General features: G+C 27.4%; 4 protein-coding genes across 4 annotated transcripts; 2 read left to right on the top strand and 2 right to left on the bottom strand.

Moving 5' to 3' along the window:
• Positions 1–107: 107 nt before the first annotated feature.
• On the bottom strand, positions 108–1,416 carry LOC138937890 (protein transport protein Sec61 subunit gamma). Its single transcript, XM_070304551.1, has 4 exons — positions 1,312–1,416; positions 598–704; positions 414–516; positions 108–322 (listed from the first exon to the last, which is right to left on the bottom strand). The coding sequence occupies exons 2-4, from the start codon at positions 689–691 to the stop codon at positions 313–315; spliced, it is 207 nt and encodes a 68-aa protein (XP_070160652.1). The 5' UTR covers positions 692–704; positions 1,312–1,416; the 3' UTR covers positions 108–312.
• Positions 1,417–2,033: 617 nt separating this feature from the next.
• LOC138937631 (NPC intracellular cholesterol transporter 2 homolog a-like) lies at positions 2,034–4,873 on the top strand. The gene is made up of 4 exons (XM_070304081.1): positions 2,034–2,149; positions 3,792–3,905; positions 4,148–4,329; positions 4,513–4,873. The coding sequence occupies exons 1-4, from the start codon at positions 2,065–2,067 to the stop codon at positions 4,594–4,596; spliced, it is 465 nt and encodes a 154-aa protein (XP_070160182.1). The 5' UTR covers positions 2,034–2,064; the 3' UTR covers positions 4,597–4,873.
• A 262-nt stretch (positions 4,874–5,135) lies between these two features.
• Positions 5,136–8,185, top strand: LOC138937630 (NPC intracellular cholesterol transporter 2 homolog a). The gene is made up of 4 exons (XM_070304080.1): positions 5,136–5,412; positions 7,224–7,337; positions 7,451–7,632; positions 7,926–8,185. Exons 1-4 carry the CDS (start codon positions 5,325–5,327, stop codon positions 8,007–8,009), a joined length of 468 nt encoding a protein of 155 aa, XP_070160181.1. The 5' UTR covers positions 5,136–5,324; the 3' UTR covers positions 8,010–8,185.
• Positions 8,186–8,372: 187 nt separating this feature from the next.
• On the bottom strand, positions 8,373–10,747 carry LOC138937629 (serine/threonine/tyrosine-interacting protein). Its single transcript, XM_070304078.1, has 5 exons — positions 10,525–10,747; positions 10,302–10,403; positions 9,897–10,048; positions 9,400–9,588; positions 8,373–9,156 (listed from the first exon to the last, which is right to left on the bottom strand). The coding sequence occupies exons 1-5, from the start codon at positions 10,585–10,587 to the stop codon at positions 8,943–8,945; spliced, it is 720 nt and encodes a 239-aa protein (XP_070160179.1). The 5' UTR covers positions 10,588–10,747; the 3' UTR covers positions 8,373–8,942.
• Between the last annotated feature and the right edge of the window lie 3,139 nt (positions 10,748–13,886).

Genomic DNA, 13,886 nt, shown 5'->3' with positions numbered 1-13,886 from the left:
ACTTTCTTATATTCTCAAACAAAAATATTGCAATTATATTTTCTTAGATTATAAGTTTACTTTTATTATTTTTAGGAAATATGATTAATGAAAAAGAAAATAGACGATTTTAAATTACTGTTTTATTATAAAATTCATTAATATATTATGCGCACATTATCTCTCTCACTTATTTCACTTGCCAAAGCAATTCAGTACCGAGTAAACACATTTTTGTGTTATAAATAATAGAGGGACATACAACAATGGAAGTAACCTTATGTGATCTTAACAATAATCTTCTTAAAAGTAACAAGAATCTCAGGATGTAATTTATGAACCTCTGAAAAAAAGAAGATAAAATGAATATATTAAAATATAAATCTATATTATTAATGATTAAACAAAGATATACTAATATTAGAAAAACTTACACAATAATGTTGTTGATTGGAATATGAATTAACTTAACAAAGAATCCTATGAAGCCCATTATGCAAAAGCCAATTGCAGTAGCGATAGCTATCTTTTGGAACTCTGCAATGTATAAAAGTATAAATTACGACTAAATTATATTATATGTCACATTTATATATAGAATAGTCAAAATTAAATTACCTTTGCGATCTGGCTTGGTACATCTTTTGACAAGCCGTATGCTGTCCTTGGCAAATTGGCGACCAGGCTCGGTGAGCTTCTTAATTTGATCCATAGCGATTGAGATCCTGTTAAGAAAAAAACAAAAACATAGATTAAAAAAAACAATTATACATGTCTAATTTATCAAATAATATAGATATTTAAAGCATTAAATTTTTAAAAATACTCCAAGTTCTTAAGTAATATATTGATTATATTTTTTATTATTATTATGATATTATCATATTTACTGTCACTACGTGCGATATAAAGATATTTATATTGTATATATTTTGTATATAAAAATATTTATTTATTTCGTTAAGTAAAAGTATTTTGCACTTAACACATATAGATTTAAAAACGTAGGTTTGCACTTTGATAAGTTCCAAGCTAAATTTAGGTTATAAACTTTTATATATATTTGTGTGAGCAATATTGCCTATTTTATAAAATACCAACGAATCTACGTCACGCACACAATACGGTGCACCAAAAATATTTTACTAAACATATAGATATACACAGAAATCGCATTTTTGCACTTTAATAATTTAAGATTTGGGTTATGTCAGAAATCTCTTTAATAAGAAATTACAGCAAGCAATATATGTACATTTCGCGAGAGAAATAAAATTTGTACCATAATGGGAAAAGATAAAATTATAAACAGGAAAGAGATGCGATACTCACGTTGCGCGTTACTCGAGTACGTTGCACGAAATGTCCTATCAACGTATCGCTACGGAATATTCTGTGCGAGTACTCGAAACGCTACGTGGACGATGCGCTGTAAGGACGTCACTTCCTGACGATTGATGCTGGCATCGGGGCGCTGCGATATTATGAAACGCGGGAAACTATTCAAACAGCTGTAATAAAATTTCTCTTATAAAACCACAATAATACATTTTTAATTTTTGCTGATATGTAGTTCTAGAAATATATTTAATTTTATAATAAAAACATATTTAGTGTATATATATATATATATATATATATATATATATATATATATATATATGTATGTATGTATGCATATATATAAAATAAAAAAGTATTAGTTTATATTTTATATTTTATAATAGAAAATAAAAGATAAATTTTTTAAACTCGTATCTTTCTTTTTCAGATTTACATCGCTTTTATATACTTGCATTACAAATATAGTTTTAACTTTATCAATATTTTTATTATTATCTTTTAAAGCATCAAATATTTGATAACATTTTTGATAACATATCTGTAATATTTTTAATTGCTATAAGTGGTATGAAGCTATACCATTCATTTATGGAAATATACAATAAACAATAGTCTCATCACTATCATTACACTAATCGTAATGAGATGAGTTGTCGCGTTAGGTAAGCGCGATCTTATAAATTTAAACGCGCGGATCTCACGCAGCGACATTAATATTCACGTCGAAGTCGCGGAAGCAACATGACACGAAAAGATGTTGTTTTTCCGCTATTATGCGTCCTGTGCTGCATAGTATCTTCCCTTGCTTTCGTTTTCGAAGATTGTGGTAAGTTTGCATTCTAATCATTTTTGACGAATTGTTTATGCAAAAATATCAGCTATTATTATTTTTGTAAAAAATATTGTATTTGATTTTTTAAATTAATTTATTTAATTTTTAATAATTAATTATTAAGTTTATAAATTGTACGTGTGCGCACACGGAATAGCATTGAGAATGAATGAATATACTACACCAATATCTTATATACAGGGTCTCCCATTTTAAATGACAACCTCAAATAATTCTTGAACAATGCATTTTAGAGAGAAAAATGTAAATATGATGAAAAATAAAATATCTCGTGAAATATTTAGTTTTCGATAATCTTACGTGATACTTCTATGTACAGAATAATGAGGCAAATCAATCGGTATAAAAAACACAAATAATTGTTAAAAAAAATACATTGTAAATAAATATATACTTTTTCTTAAAAACAATTATTTTCTTTATGGGACCAACATGGGATCCCCGATTCAAAATCTAATAATCTAATCGTCTATTAGCTTCCTTTGAACGCTACGACTTTTGTTTGAAGCATTTTTCTCTAAAATGCATTTTTTAAAAGATATTTGAGATCGTCATTTAAAATGAGACAATGTATATACAATGTATATGTATATAAAAAATGTCATGTGCCAAAATTATGTTTTTTTATTATAAATTCCTTGATCAATTCGAAATCGACTTTTTTGAACTAAAATACCGAGGCATTTATACAATAATTAATTATGTGAAATAAAGGATTGAACTATAATTTATATAATTGATTGAGTTTTAGGAAAGTAATTACTTTAATAGAATTTTAATTTGAAATTTAATTAACAAAAGTATGTAAATATTAAAAATTGTAAAAATAGTGGAAGTTGAAAAGAAGAAATAATTTTGTCTATTGTCATTTAAGAGAAAGTTGTCTCTAAATTGGCTTTATGAATTTATAATCACAAAAAATGATTTTTGAATATATTTTACATACTTATTATTAGTGTTATATATTTGAGTATAATTTTCTATATTTAATTAGATTTTTTCTAATTTTTTTAGAAAGTTTTGATAAAGACCATATTATTTGAGCTTTAAAGTTGATTGAGATAAAACTTTTGTATTTTATTGCTTCAAATTTAATTATTAATTAATTATCAATTTCTCTCGAGAAAAAACAATAAAAAATTAAATTGTTTTAATTTTATATCCAGTGATATGTAAGAATTTCATAAAGATTGCACGAGAATTTCTAATTGTTACGTTGTTACTAGCATATTATAATTACTTTACCTTTATCGTTAACGATAAATTATAGGAGAAACGTTTACATTGGTTCTTAATTAAGGATGTAATGTCGGATGCTATTAGCAATATTATGCGCAAAGCTATTTAATTATGTAGTATCTTGAATGTTTGTTAAATTACGCGTAATCACATCACAGTTTACCTGTAATTTTGCGATACTACAAGGTAGTAATGTAAGGTATAATTGTAGCAAATTGGCGATATGAAGCAAACGCCTTCACACGTGTTTATGCAGAGTATTAATTATTTATATTAATATTTATCTAATTAAATAAATACTTATGATATATATTTATTTGAATTCACATTAAATGTTAAAATTATTCGTACTGAACTTATTTTAAATAAATTCCAGGCTCGGAGTTAGGTAAGTTCAACGAGATATCGATCTCGAGCTGTGACTTGTCCGAGGAAAGATGCTCGATAATCCGTGGCAGCGAGATACATGTGTCCATGAAATTTACACCAAGTTAGTAAGAATATTATAACTCAAATTATACATTTTTGTGATCTTTTTGCAAATTTTACTACTGCGAAAAGTTATGTATTAAATATGCGCTATTGAGACAGAAAAATGAATTTTATTTTGAAAAGAGGTTTAAATTGCGATGTAAAAAATAATAATTAAAAATAATATATTAATACATAATTTTATTTTTTGAATTTTTTAAGTGTTCATATAGAAATCTAATTTATACGTTTTCTTTGCAGGTGAAGATGTCTCGAAAATCGAAGCACTTGCATTTGGTGTCTTACTCGACGTGCCTGTGCCTTTCCCGCTGGAAAAACCTGATGTATGCAAGGACTCGAATTCTGGGATTAATTGTCCTTTGAAAAAAGACGAGGGAGCTGAGTACAAAGCTTCATTTGTTGTGGATAAGAGTACTCCAGCGGTATGCGCATGGAATTTCAATATGTTAATTTATCTTTTATAATTTATGAATATTTTTCAAAATTTTGTATTTCATTTTCTATTTTCTCATATTTCCTATTTTATTTTATTCTAATGCAGCCTCTTATCTAAAATTTTTTTTTTTCTTTTATCAATATAATAATGCGCTTTTTCTGCTTTTCAGTTGAGTCTTGAAGTTATGTGGGAATTTAGAAATGAAAAAGATGAGAAGATAATATGCGTAAAATTTCCGGTGAAGATTAAGTAAAACGTAACTGCCGCTTTTATGGCAATTATGACAGATTATTGCGCTCCAATATTGAAGTGAATATATTACTAATTTTCATAGAAAAAAAAAAATAAATATAAATCCCGCTATATGTTTTAACGCACATTTCGACGCAAAGCACATTGATTAAAATTATGGAATAAATAAACAACAGAGAAATATCTCTCTCTCTTTATAAGATAGAGTATTTTAATAGCAGAGCTCTTAAAATATATAAACTATTTCTAATATATGTAGCATTGTAGAAACAAAAAAAAACATAAGACACGTTTGATCTTTTATACAAACTGTCAAAAAATAACAAGAAATTTTCTTACTAACGTATTCTTAAATATAGCGCCGTTTTTATTATCTTTTCCTTAATTTATGTGATTCTTACAGTATCATATAATTTCATATAAAATATTTTCTAAAATCTTCTCTAAAAAATAAGATACTAGAAATCAAATGAAATCGACGTCGAGGAAGAAACAATGAACCGTTTAAAAAGTGATAAATATCTGTTGTGTGTACATACGATTGTGAAAATTGTTTATTTCCGGGCAGTATCTCGGTTAGTACCTCGGTGACGAAATCAGATCAGAGGCGCTGGGTATTGTCGGGGGATGTGGCGCGCTTTGCGACGCTTTATAGCTGTTTACAGCGATGCGAAGGCGTTAATAGGCGCGCGGAAGTCGTACAAGTAACAGCGTAGACATACGAGCAACATGAGACAATCGATCAGCGTCGTGTTTGCGCTTCTGTGCGTTTTGTGCTATTCTGCGTCTTGTCTCGCCGTCAAGTTCGCGAATTGTGGTAAGTATATGCGTTTTGCGAAATTTTCACGCAATATTCGTGTCTTAAAACTTTGGTAGGAAAATTGATACTGGATTACAATGTAAATCCGCGCCATACAAAATTAACATTATTAATGTTATGGTCGATATTAATAACAATAATTACGTGCGATACTTTAAGAGTATTTTCAGATAATTGTTTATTTTAGAATCTTCAAATCTTCATAGAAATGTTAAAATGATTGTAATGGAGAAAGAGAGAGAGAGAGAGACATATTTGTGCAAAATTAGATGTTATATTAATTAACATTAATTATAATCAGTGTTAGTGATAGATTATAATGGTTAGAAAGAGCGCTACATTTTTCAGAAATTTTATCATGTTTATCGTATTATCGTCTAAAATCATAGAAGTTTTGTAATATGTCTTGAAGGAGATAAAGGTCGATATGAAGAAAGAAAGACAATCTCGGAGATCTATTTACATTAATTATTATTTTTATAAATGATAACTAAAGCAAATGGATTATTTTAATTATCATTTTTATCTTTTCTTTGTTTGCCTATCCAAAAGCCTTTCTAGGTATACATCTGTTTGAATACGAATAGTATATCTGTAAATCAAAATGATAGATCTAATTTCAATGAGGTCAGATTTCAATGGACAGATATAGATATGCATAGACTCTAACCATAAGTATATATGAATGAATATTATAGCTTTTTTGATAACATAAAAACGCATCTATTATCACAAATATGTCTAATTGCTATTTTATTGTATTATTGTATCTATATCGTAGGGGAAATAAAATCCCTTTCGAAGATGATATATTATATATATATATGTAAATAAAAATAGCAATGACGATTCTCTCTTGTAATTTTTTTGCAGTGATCGCGGGATTTAGTATTTATTATTTATCGTAAAAAGATAATAAAAAATGTATTTTTTTCTCGTTATAATTTCTAAAGATCTTCTGTAGAATATTATACCATTATTACACCATTATATCATTTTTCTTTAAAGTGTATATCGCATTTTGTCTTGTTTCCAGTTGTAAAAAACTGTCTGCCCGATTATATTATCAAATCTTAATGTGTATGATCTGCCAAAATCAAGAGTGAAGATGTGTGTAATGTACATGTCATTTAATGGAAAAAATAATAATGTGACTCATGCACGCATGTTACTCGTCTTACGCGAATGTTGACTTATCGTTTGAGATAAGAATGAAGTAATGAATAATGACAAAGTTCGATGCTAGTTATCAGCAATAGGAATCATTTATCAAAGAAATTTCTTATTTAAGGAAACTTTTCAGTGAAAATTGTAATCGGTTTCTTTATTCGGAAATTTTATTAGTAAATTTAATATACATATTTCTCTCTCTCTCTCTCTATCTCTCTCATATACATATATTTCTAAGAATTTTATTAGTGATAAAAATATCTAAGCTTCTTGAAATTTTATTATTACTACAATTAATTATAATTCAATTTAATATAAAGATTTATTATATATACATATATATAATTTCCTTTTAATCCTTTTTTATATAAATTCACATACATAAAATTAAATGCGATATTGTTGCATTATTGCAAAGAAGGAATATGCAGTCTCTTTTTTTTTCTATGCTTTTCATTTTTACATTAAATATATATATCATTTTTTAATGTATTTAATATATTTTGTTACTTATATATATAGTATTTGTGTGATAAATTTAATATACATCTATGATATATTTATTACATGTAGATTATTTACTGTATATATTTATCGTGAGATATAATTTATATTAGTTTTTTTCCATTCTATTTAAGGTTCAACATTGGGCAAATTTACGGAAGTATCGGTCTCAGGATGTCAAGCGTCGGATGAAAAATGTGCTTTAGTGCGCGGTACTAACGCATCAATATCTATTAACTTCATACCGAGTAAGCACTTGATAAATTATGTTTGAAAAATCAAAAAGTATTAATATAAGTTTACATATTGTATAATCTTGTGTTATCTATTCATAGCGATTATTCGCGTATTTTTTTTGCAGACAAGGACATCACGCAAGTCTACGTACATGTATATGGCGTATTGATTGATATTCCAATACCTTTTCCTTTTGACAAACCTGACGTATGCAAGGATCTTAATGATGGAGTTGCTTGTCCTCTGCACAAGGATCAAGAGTATCATTATACAACTTCATTGCTTGTGCAGAAAAAATTCCCTTCGGTAATTGGCATTTAAAATTCACATTTATGTTTTTGTTCTTATATATTTGCTATTTCTACTTTTACTTTGGATTTAATTTCAAACTTAATATAATTTAGATTTGATTTATATATTTAAGTTAAACTTATATACAATATATATCTCTATCGAGACGTGTTACTATAAATTTTATTTAATAAATTCAAAATTTAAAATTTTTTAAAGATCTAATATTAAAAGTTTTATAATGTAATAAATAAAATAAAAATTTTTTTAATGGTTGAAAATGTTATCTTTTATTATTTGTTCTTCAGGTGAATGTGAATATTAAGTGGGAGCTCGTGGACGAGGCTGGACAAAATATAGTATGCATTGAGTTTCCAGCTAAAGTTAAGTAAGTCAAAGAACTCACAATTTTAAATTAAAAAATTAAAGAAATTACTTTACTAAAGTGAGTTTGTGTCAATTCTAAAATAAAAAATATATTGATATATTGTTTAAACTTAAATATTATAAATGTGGCAAAATGCATTTGTAAGGAAAATAAATGAAGCATAACAAAATAAAAAAGATTTAAAAAAATATCATTTATAATATATATATATATATATATATATATATATATATATATATATATATATATATATATTTTACAAATGTCAATTTTTTAACAACGATTATAAACAATTGAAGATAATTATAAATAAAAATAGAGTATTAAATTACTCTGACATATTAACCTTTGAATATCTGTTTTATTGGATATTTTGTTTATAAAGTTTTTATTAAAAATATTTTTTATATTAAATCTAAAATTTATAATTAAGCTATGATAATTCATTCTAGAATTTTCTTGAAACTTTTGTCTTCTCACTACAGCCATAATAAATTATGATATCTCAGAAAAACCAGTTTTTTTTTTTAAATTTATTTCACACAAGAAAAAGATTCACATTAAATTCTCGTTTTTAATATGTCATAATACAACATAATCACAATAAAGGACCACAGAAGTTTTTAAATAACTAAATAAAATAGAGAAGGTAAAAATAATAATTTGCTGATTAATCTAATCAATTAGATTAGACTGTCATCGAGTTAGTTATCACAATTAAAATACTGAAAATATTGGTGTTCAGGTTTAGCTTTGAGTTTTACTCTTTTTTTAACTACATTATACACTTGCCGTATTTAAAGGAATAGCGAATGAAAATCGTTTGCACAAAGTGCAGCTAAAATAAAAATTAAATTTTATCAGTTTGATTCAATATAAATCTTGGTAACTTTGTTCTCCCATTTCTTTTTTTAAAAATTATCTTTCTAAATTATTATCAACTATCAGTCACGTCCTCAATCTTATCTTGTTGATTATCCAGATCAATTTGATGGATCGTTCGTTTACTACATTGACCTTCCAAGCTTTGTTGACTATTTTTCAACATTTTCTCAGCCTTATAGATGGGCTCATACTCTCTTAGTTGCATTATAAAGCCCTCATTTGGGTTTATACAGAACCTTCGCTGCTGCACTAGCATATATGCTTGCCTACGATAAACATTGGAAGGATTTATTGCTATTGCAATTTTAATAAAAAGAAAAATTCATAAAGTAATTCACGAAATAAGTTTCGCACACTCTCTATTGGTCAAAAAGTAGAATGAGCTAGATGCTAGAATATCTCTTTATATATTTCAATTATAAAAGTTTTATATAATTTTATATTTAAAATTTTGGACAATTTTAGATCGGATGATATAGTCTATAAGTTATAAAAAGAGAAAGGCTTACACTTGTGAAAGCTCATATGTTTCCATAATGTACGCTAAAATCAACGCAGCGGATCTCGATATGCCAGCATTTCCGTGAACCAAAACCCGTCCGTTTAAATTCAAACTTTCGTCAATGAACACCTTTACCTTCTTGAAATGCTGAATAATATTTTCCGTCATCGTGTCGGCAATATCCAAGACTAGATATCTTTAAAAAATATAATAAAATATATATACACATATAGAATGTTGTAAGAATAAGAGAATTAAGAGAATATTAATTAAATTAATTAAATAGATCTTAATAATATGTTAAAAATATAAAGAGAGATAATATAGCAAAATCAGAAAATAATATGATTATGTATTATAATATTAATAAAATTAATAGAGAATAAAAAAAAGTATTACAAAGGATCAGAGCTTTTGTCAAAGGGTTTTTAAAATTTTTTAAATTCTCTTTTGTGTTAAATGATTTTATTCATAACTCTATCGTAATTAAGAGGCACTACGTACTTGAATTTATGGGGAAAGTTAGGCTTTATAAAATTTGCCTCAATAGCTTGTCTGACGCAAATTATATGTGTTATTCCATGATCTACCAAAGATTGTAAATTGGAACGGCTAGCAGCACTATATGGGCCAAGAAATACCCCAGGTATCACCTCCTGTATGTGATCCAATAGATTTAATTTTACTAATGATATATAATTTTCTTCTTTCTTTCTCTTTTATAAAAATAAGAGAAATAAGAAACTTATTTATCCGTTTTTTAAATTTATGAAACTATAAAAATCGAAAAGTAAGTGTTTTCGCAGATCTATATTTGTATAACATTTTTTAATCAATATAATTAGCAAAATATGTTGATAAAATTTGATCTTTGTTCTAGAAATGTCGTATATTGTGTTAAATTATTACCTGCATGTGCCTTCTCATCGTGTATGTCCATTCTTTAGGTCTGCTTAATCCAAGAATATTAGGTACTCCTACACAGTCCTCAGATTTGATCCTGTTGCTTTCCTGCAATATTGATATAACAATTATTTATATTATTTATTAAATATATTTTAACAAAAGCTAAGAGAAATGAGTAGAACTAAATTTTTGTCAGTTTTGACTCTCGATCAGCTGTTTATATAACCTCGTTAGGAGAGATGTCATTGTCGTTGCCGTCCATCGACAGCATCGTCAGATAATTTTTCATACACACTCGATGGCCGAAGTATATACGAATAAAAAAAGGAACTTAGAAACGTACTCGTATTGTTGTTGTGATCGCGATCACGCTTTTTTCAAGATGGCCATTTATATGCAAAAGATGCACTCATTCTTGTCAGATTTCCTCAGACTCAGATGACCTCTGGTCGAAATTATTGTCTGCAATGACTATTGACGTCGAAAGATGTCGCCAGCTGTCAAAAACATGTACTTTTGCCAGCTGTCAAAAACATGTGATTCCGCCAGCTGTCAAACACATGTGCCTCATCGTGTTTAATCATCAAGAAATTAACTTTAATAATCATAATGTTAAAGAACTGTTTTTAACATTATAATTATTATAATTACAATCTTAGACTCTAATTATAATATAAAGAATTTTATAATTGAATTTATAAATTTATTTTTTAATGATTATTATATTTTGAAAAAAATATTTTTCTGAGATCAAATATTGCAATTATTATATATATATATTCAGAGATTTCAATAGTTTACTTAAAATTATTAAAGTTATTAAATATTTCTAATAATTTGCTGTTTTTGGAACTTAGATACTGAAGGATTTAAGATAAAAAATTATTTTTTTCTGATATTATACATTTTCTTTATAATGTAAAATTTCTGTCTCGAAAATGGAGCGTTTCGGCCGTTAATGTTAGTGATTAATGTTTCTTTTTGCACGATATTTCAACGTACACGTCGATCTCGCGACTTGCTAAGAAAACGGCGATAAATGTGTAAGACCGACATTAACGAAATCGCTGGTGAACGTTCTAAAACATTTCAGTGCGAAATGTTATTAAAGAAATATTATATAATTGTTTTTTTATATATAATTGATATTGAGAAAAATATTATCATATGGTTCGATATCTGGCAGTGTATTATATCCCGCGATCATTTCCTAGATCTTATATCAATAGAAAAGCATTTCTCATACATCCATATTTTTTCTAAATTTTTAAAATTAACATATTTTTTTATAAATATAATTAAAAATCTCGTAAAAATGAGAGCTTTATCATTATCTATCGTTCGCCTTTTCAGCATTTTGTGACGAAGTTGCGTAACTTTTCAAAGAAATATCTTTCATAGAATTAATGATTATTTTTCTTACACAATCGTGCAAATAGTATCGCTAATTATATATACGTTATGATAAACACGTTACATATCGCACTACCAAACACAGACGAGCAGAAAAAAACTAATGACTTGCAAAGCGCTCAACAGGACGTGTAATAACAGAGTCTGCGATTCTTATCCTTTCGCGTATCGGGGAAAAATTTTCAAATGTAGGAAATATGCAGATCGCTTTCGGACATATTGGGCATCGGGGGAGGGAGAGACGTAAGTATGTAATTTAGTTACGAACTATTTAATACGTTTTACGACGGCTTCTGGTTGCGGTAACCGTTCGTTTTCTTCCGGGATACAGTAATACGATCTTATTTCGATCGACGACGTGCCACGCTTTCGCGATGAAAGTCCGCATATGTATATGTATGTCCTGCACATGTGTGTCCAGCTTGTGTAGTTTCAGCTTATGCATTTTTCGTAACGCGTCTCGCGCCGATGAGGCTTATAAAAAATGCGAGAGTGATCACTTCCGCAGAAACTATGATATATATTTCATGCGCTTGGTTATGTATTTTTGAATTGCGCTTTCATTTTTAATTAGGTTTTGCATTATTTATTAAAAAGCCAAAAGCGACTTTTCTGTGAATTGGATAGAAAACATATACCCGTATATAGTTTGCTGGAAATATATAGAATTTAATTATAAAAATCAAAATCTGTTACAAAATTAAAATATAATTTATATATATTCCTCTGTATTTGTTACAATAAATCGAGGATATATACAATATATATATATATATATATATATATATATATATATATACAATTTATATAAGAATTTATAAAACATATTAAATTTTTTAAATTCATTTTCTTCACACTTTTATGTTGACTGAAATAGGTCAGGTTTCCATTTTACTGGCTCTCGTATTTTTTATTGTGGAACATGGATAAATTGCATGGTACGGTAACATTTCTTTGCAGAGTGAATAGCGCTGGCAATAAATCGTTGTCATTTGCGCAGTGCAATTCGAAGTGCTTGCAAGTGAAGGGTATTGGATAGCACCACCCATTTCATCATATGGAGAATAGTATTATCTCGCGCGTGTAAGAAGCATCAATTCCATGTTTGTCGCTCTCAAAGTCATTGCTGGGCATTCTGAAGTAAATTAATGGCACTTATAGTCAGAAGCATTAAACTCCATCTTAGATTGTTTACGATTCGCGACAAAGCAAATTAATAATCAATTACCGTATAGAGATTTCTGACAGTATTATATAATTACCATTTTTATTTTAAATTATATATTATTATAATAATACAAAATAAAATTGAACTTTGTAGAATATATATATTTTTTTTAATTTACTTAATAATTTTCTCAGCATAAAATGTTATGTAAAATTTTATGCATGGAATTACAATTACAATTGTATAAATGAAAAAAGTTTCTTATACGATTTACAATTTTTTTTCTGTCTCGAATTATAGATTATTTAAAACAAGATCAAATCGTTATTTTTTAATTATTTTATATTTATAATATTTTTTAAACTATTCTATTTGTTTAATTAATGAAAAGTCAGATAAAAATATATATAATTTGCTAGAGTAACTCGATCCTTCTGTTTGCTCACAAGAAACATCATCGTTTCAATTTTTTTCATTCGCACATTCTCAGTATATATTTAAGGCAAAGATGTATCGCTCTCATTATCCAAAAATGGGCAAGTATCTCTCGCGGTCTTACACGCCTTTATTATAATTTATGAATATTATAGTGATGATCACAAAAATTCTGATTAAAAAAAATTCTCATAAAATTATTGCTTAATAATATTTTAACAATATATGTATAAATAAATGTATCTTTCTCTCTATACATTTTAATATAAAATTATATAAATAACATATAATATATATAAATCATAAAAATCTGGTAATTCTGTATTTTCTGATAACAATTTTGCAATCTCGCGATCGATTAAAGTTTTTTACCGTCTCTCCCACGTCGATAGGTCAAGTCAGTTTCCAGCACGTCGAGCACATCGAATGTTGCTCCAGATTCGTGTCCAAGGATGGCAATTGCGCCACAATTCCCGGCGGCTACACAGATTCCCATATCTGCGAGGAACGCGAGCAAACGACAACGTCGTTCTCGTCTAGAAAGTAAAACTTCTATGCCGTCCTCGGGGGGC

Source organism: Polyergus mexicanus, unplaced genomic scaffold (assembly GCF_030449975.1).
Source record: "Polyergus mexicanus isolate NDT 795.1 unplaced genomic scaffold, iyPolMexi1.0 SCAF_11, whole genome shotgun sequence".
Classification (NCBI taxonomy): Eukaryota; Metazoa; Arthropoda; class Insecta; order Hymenoptera; family Formicidae; genus Polyergus; species Polyergus mexicanus.
This window is presented reverse-complemented; position numbering and strand designations above follow the sequence as displayed.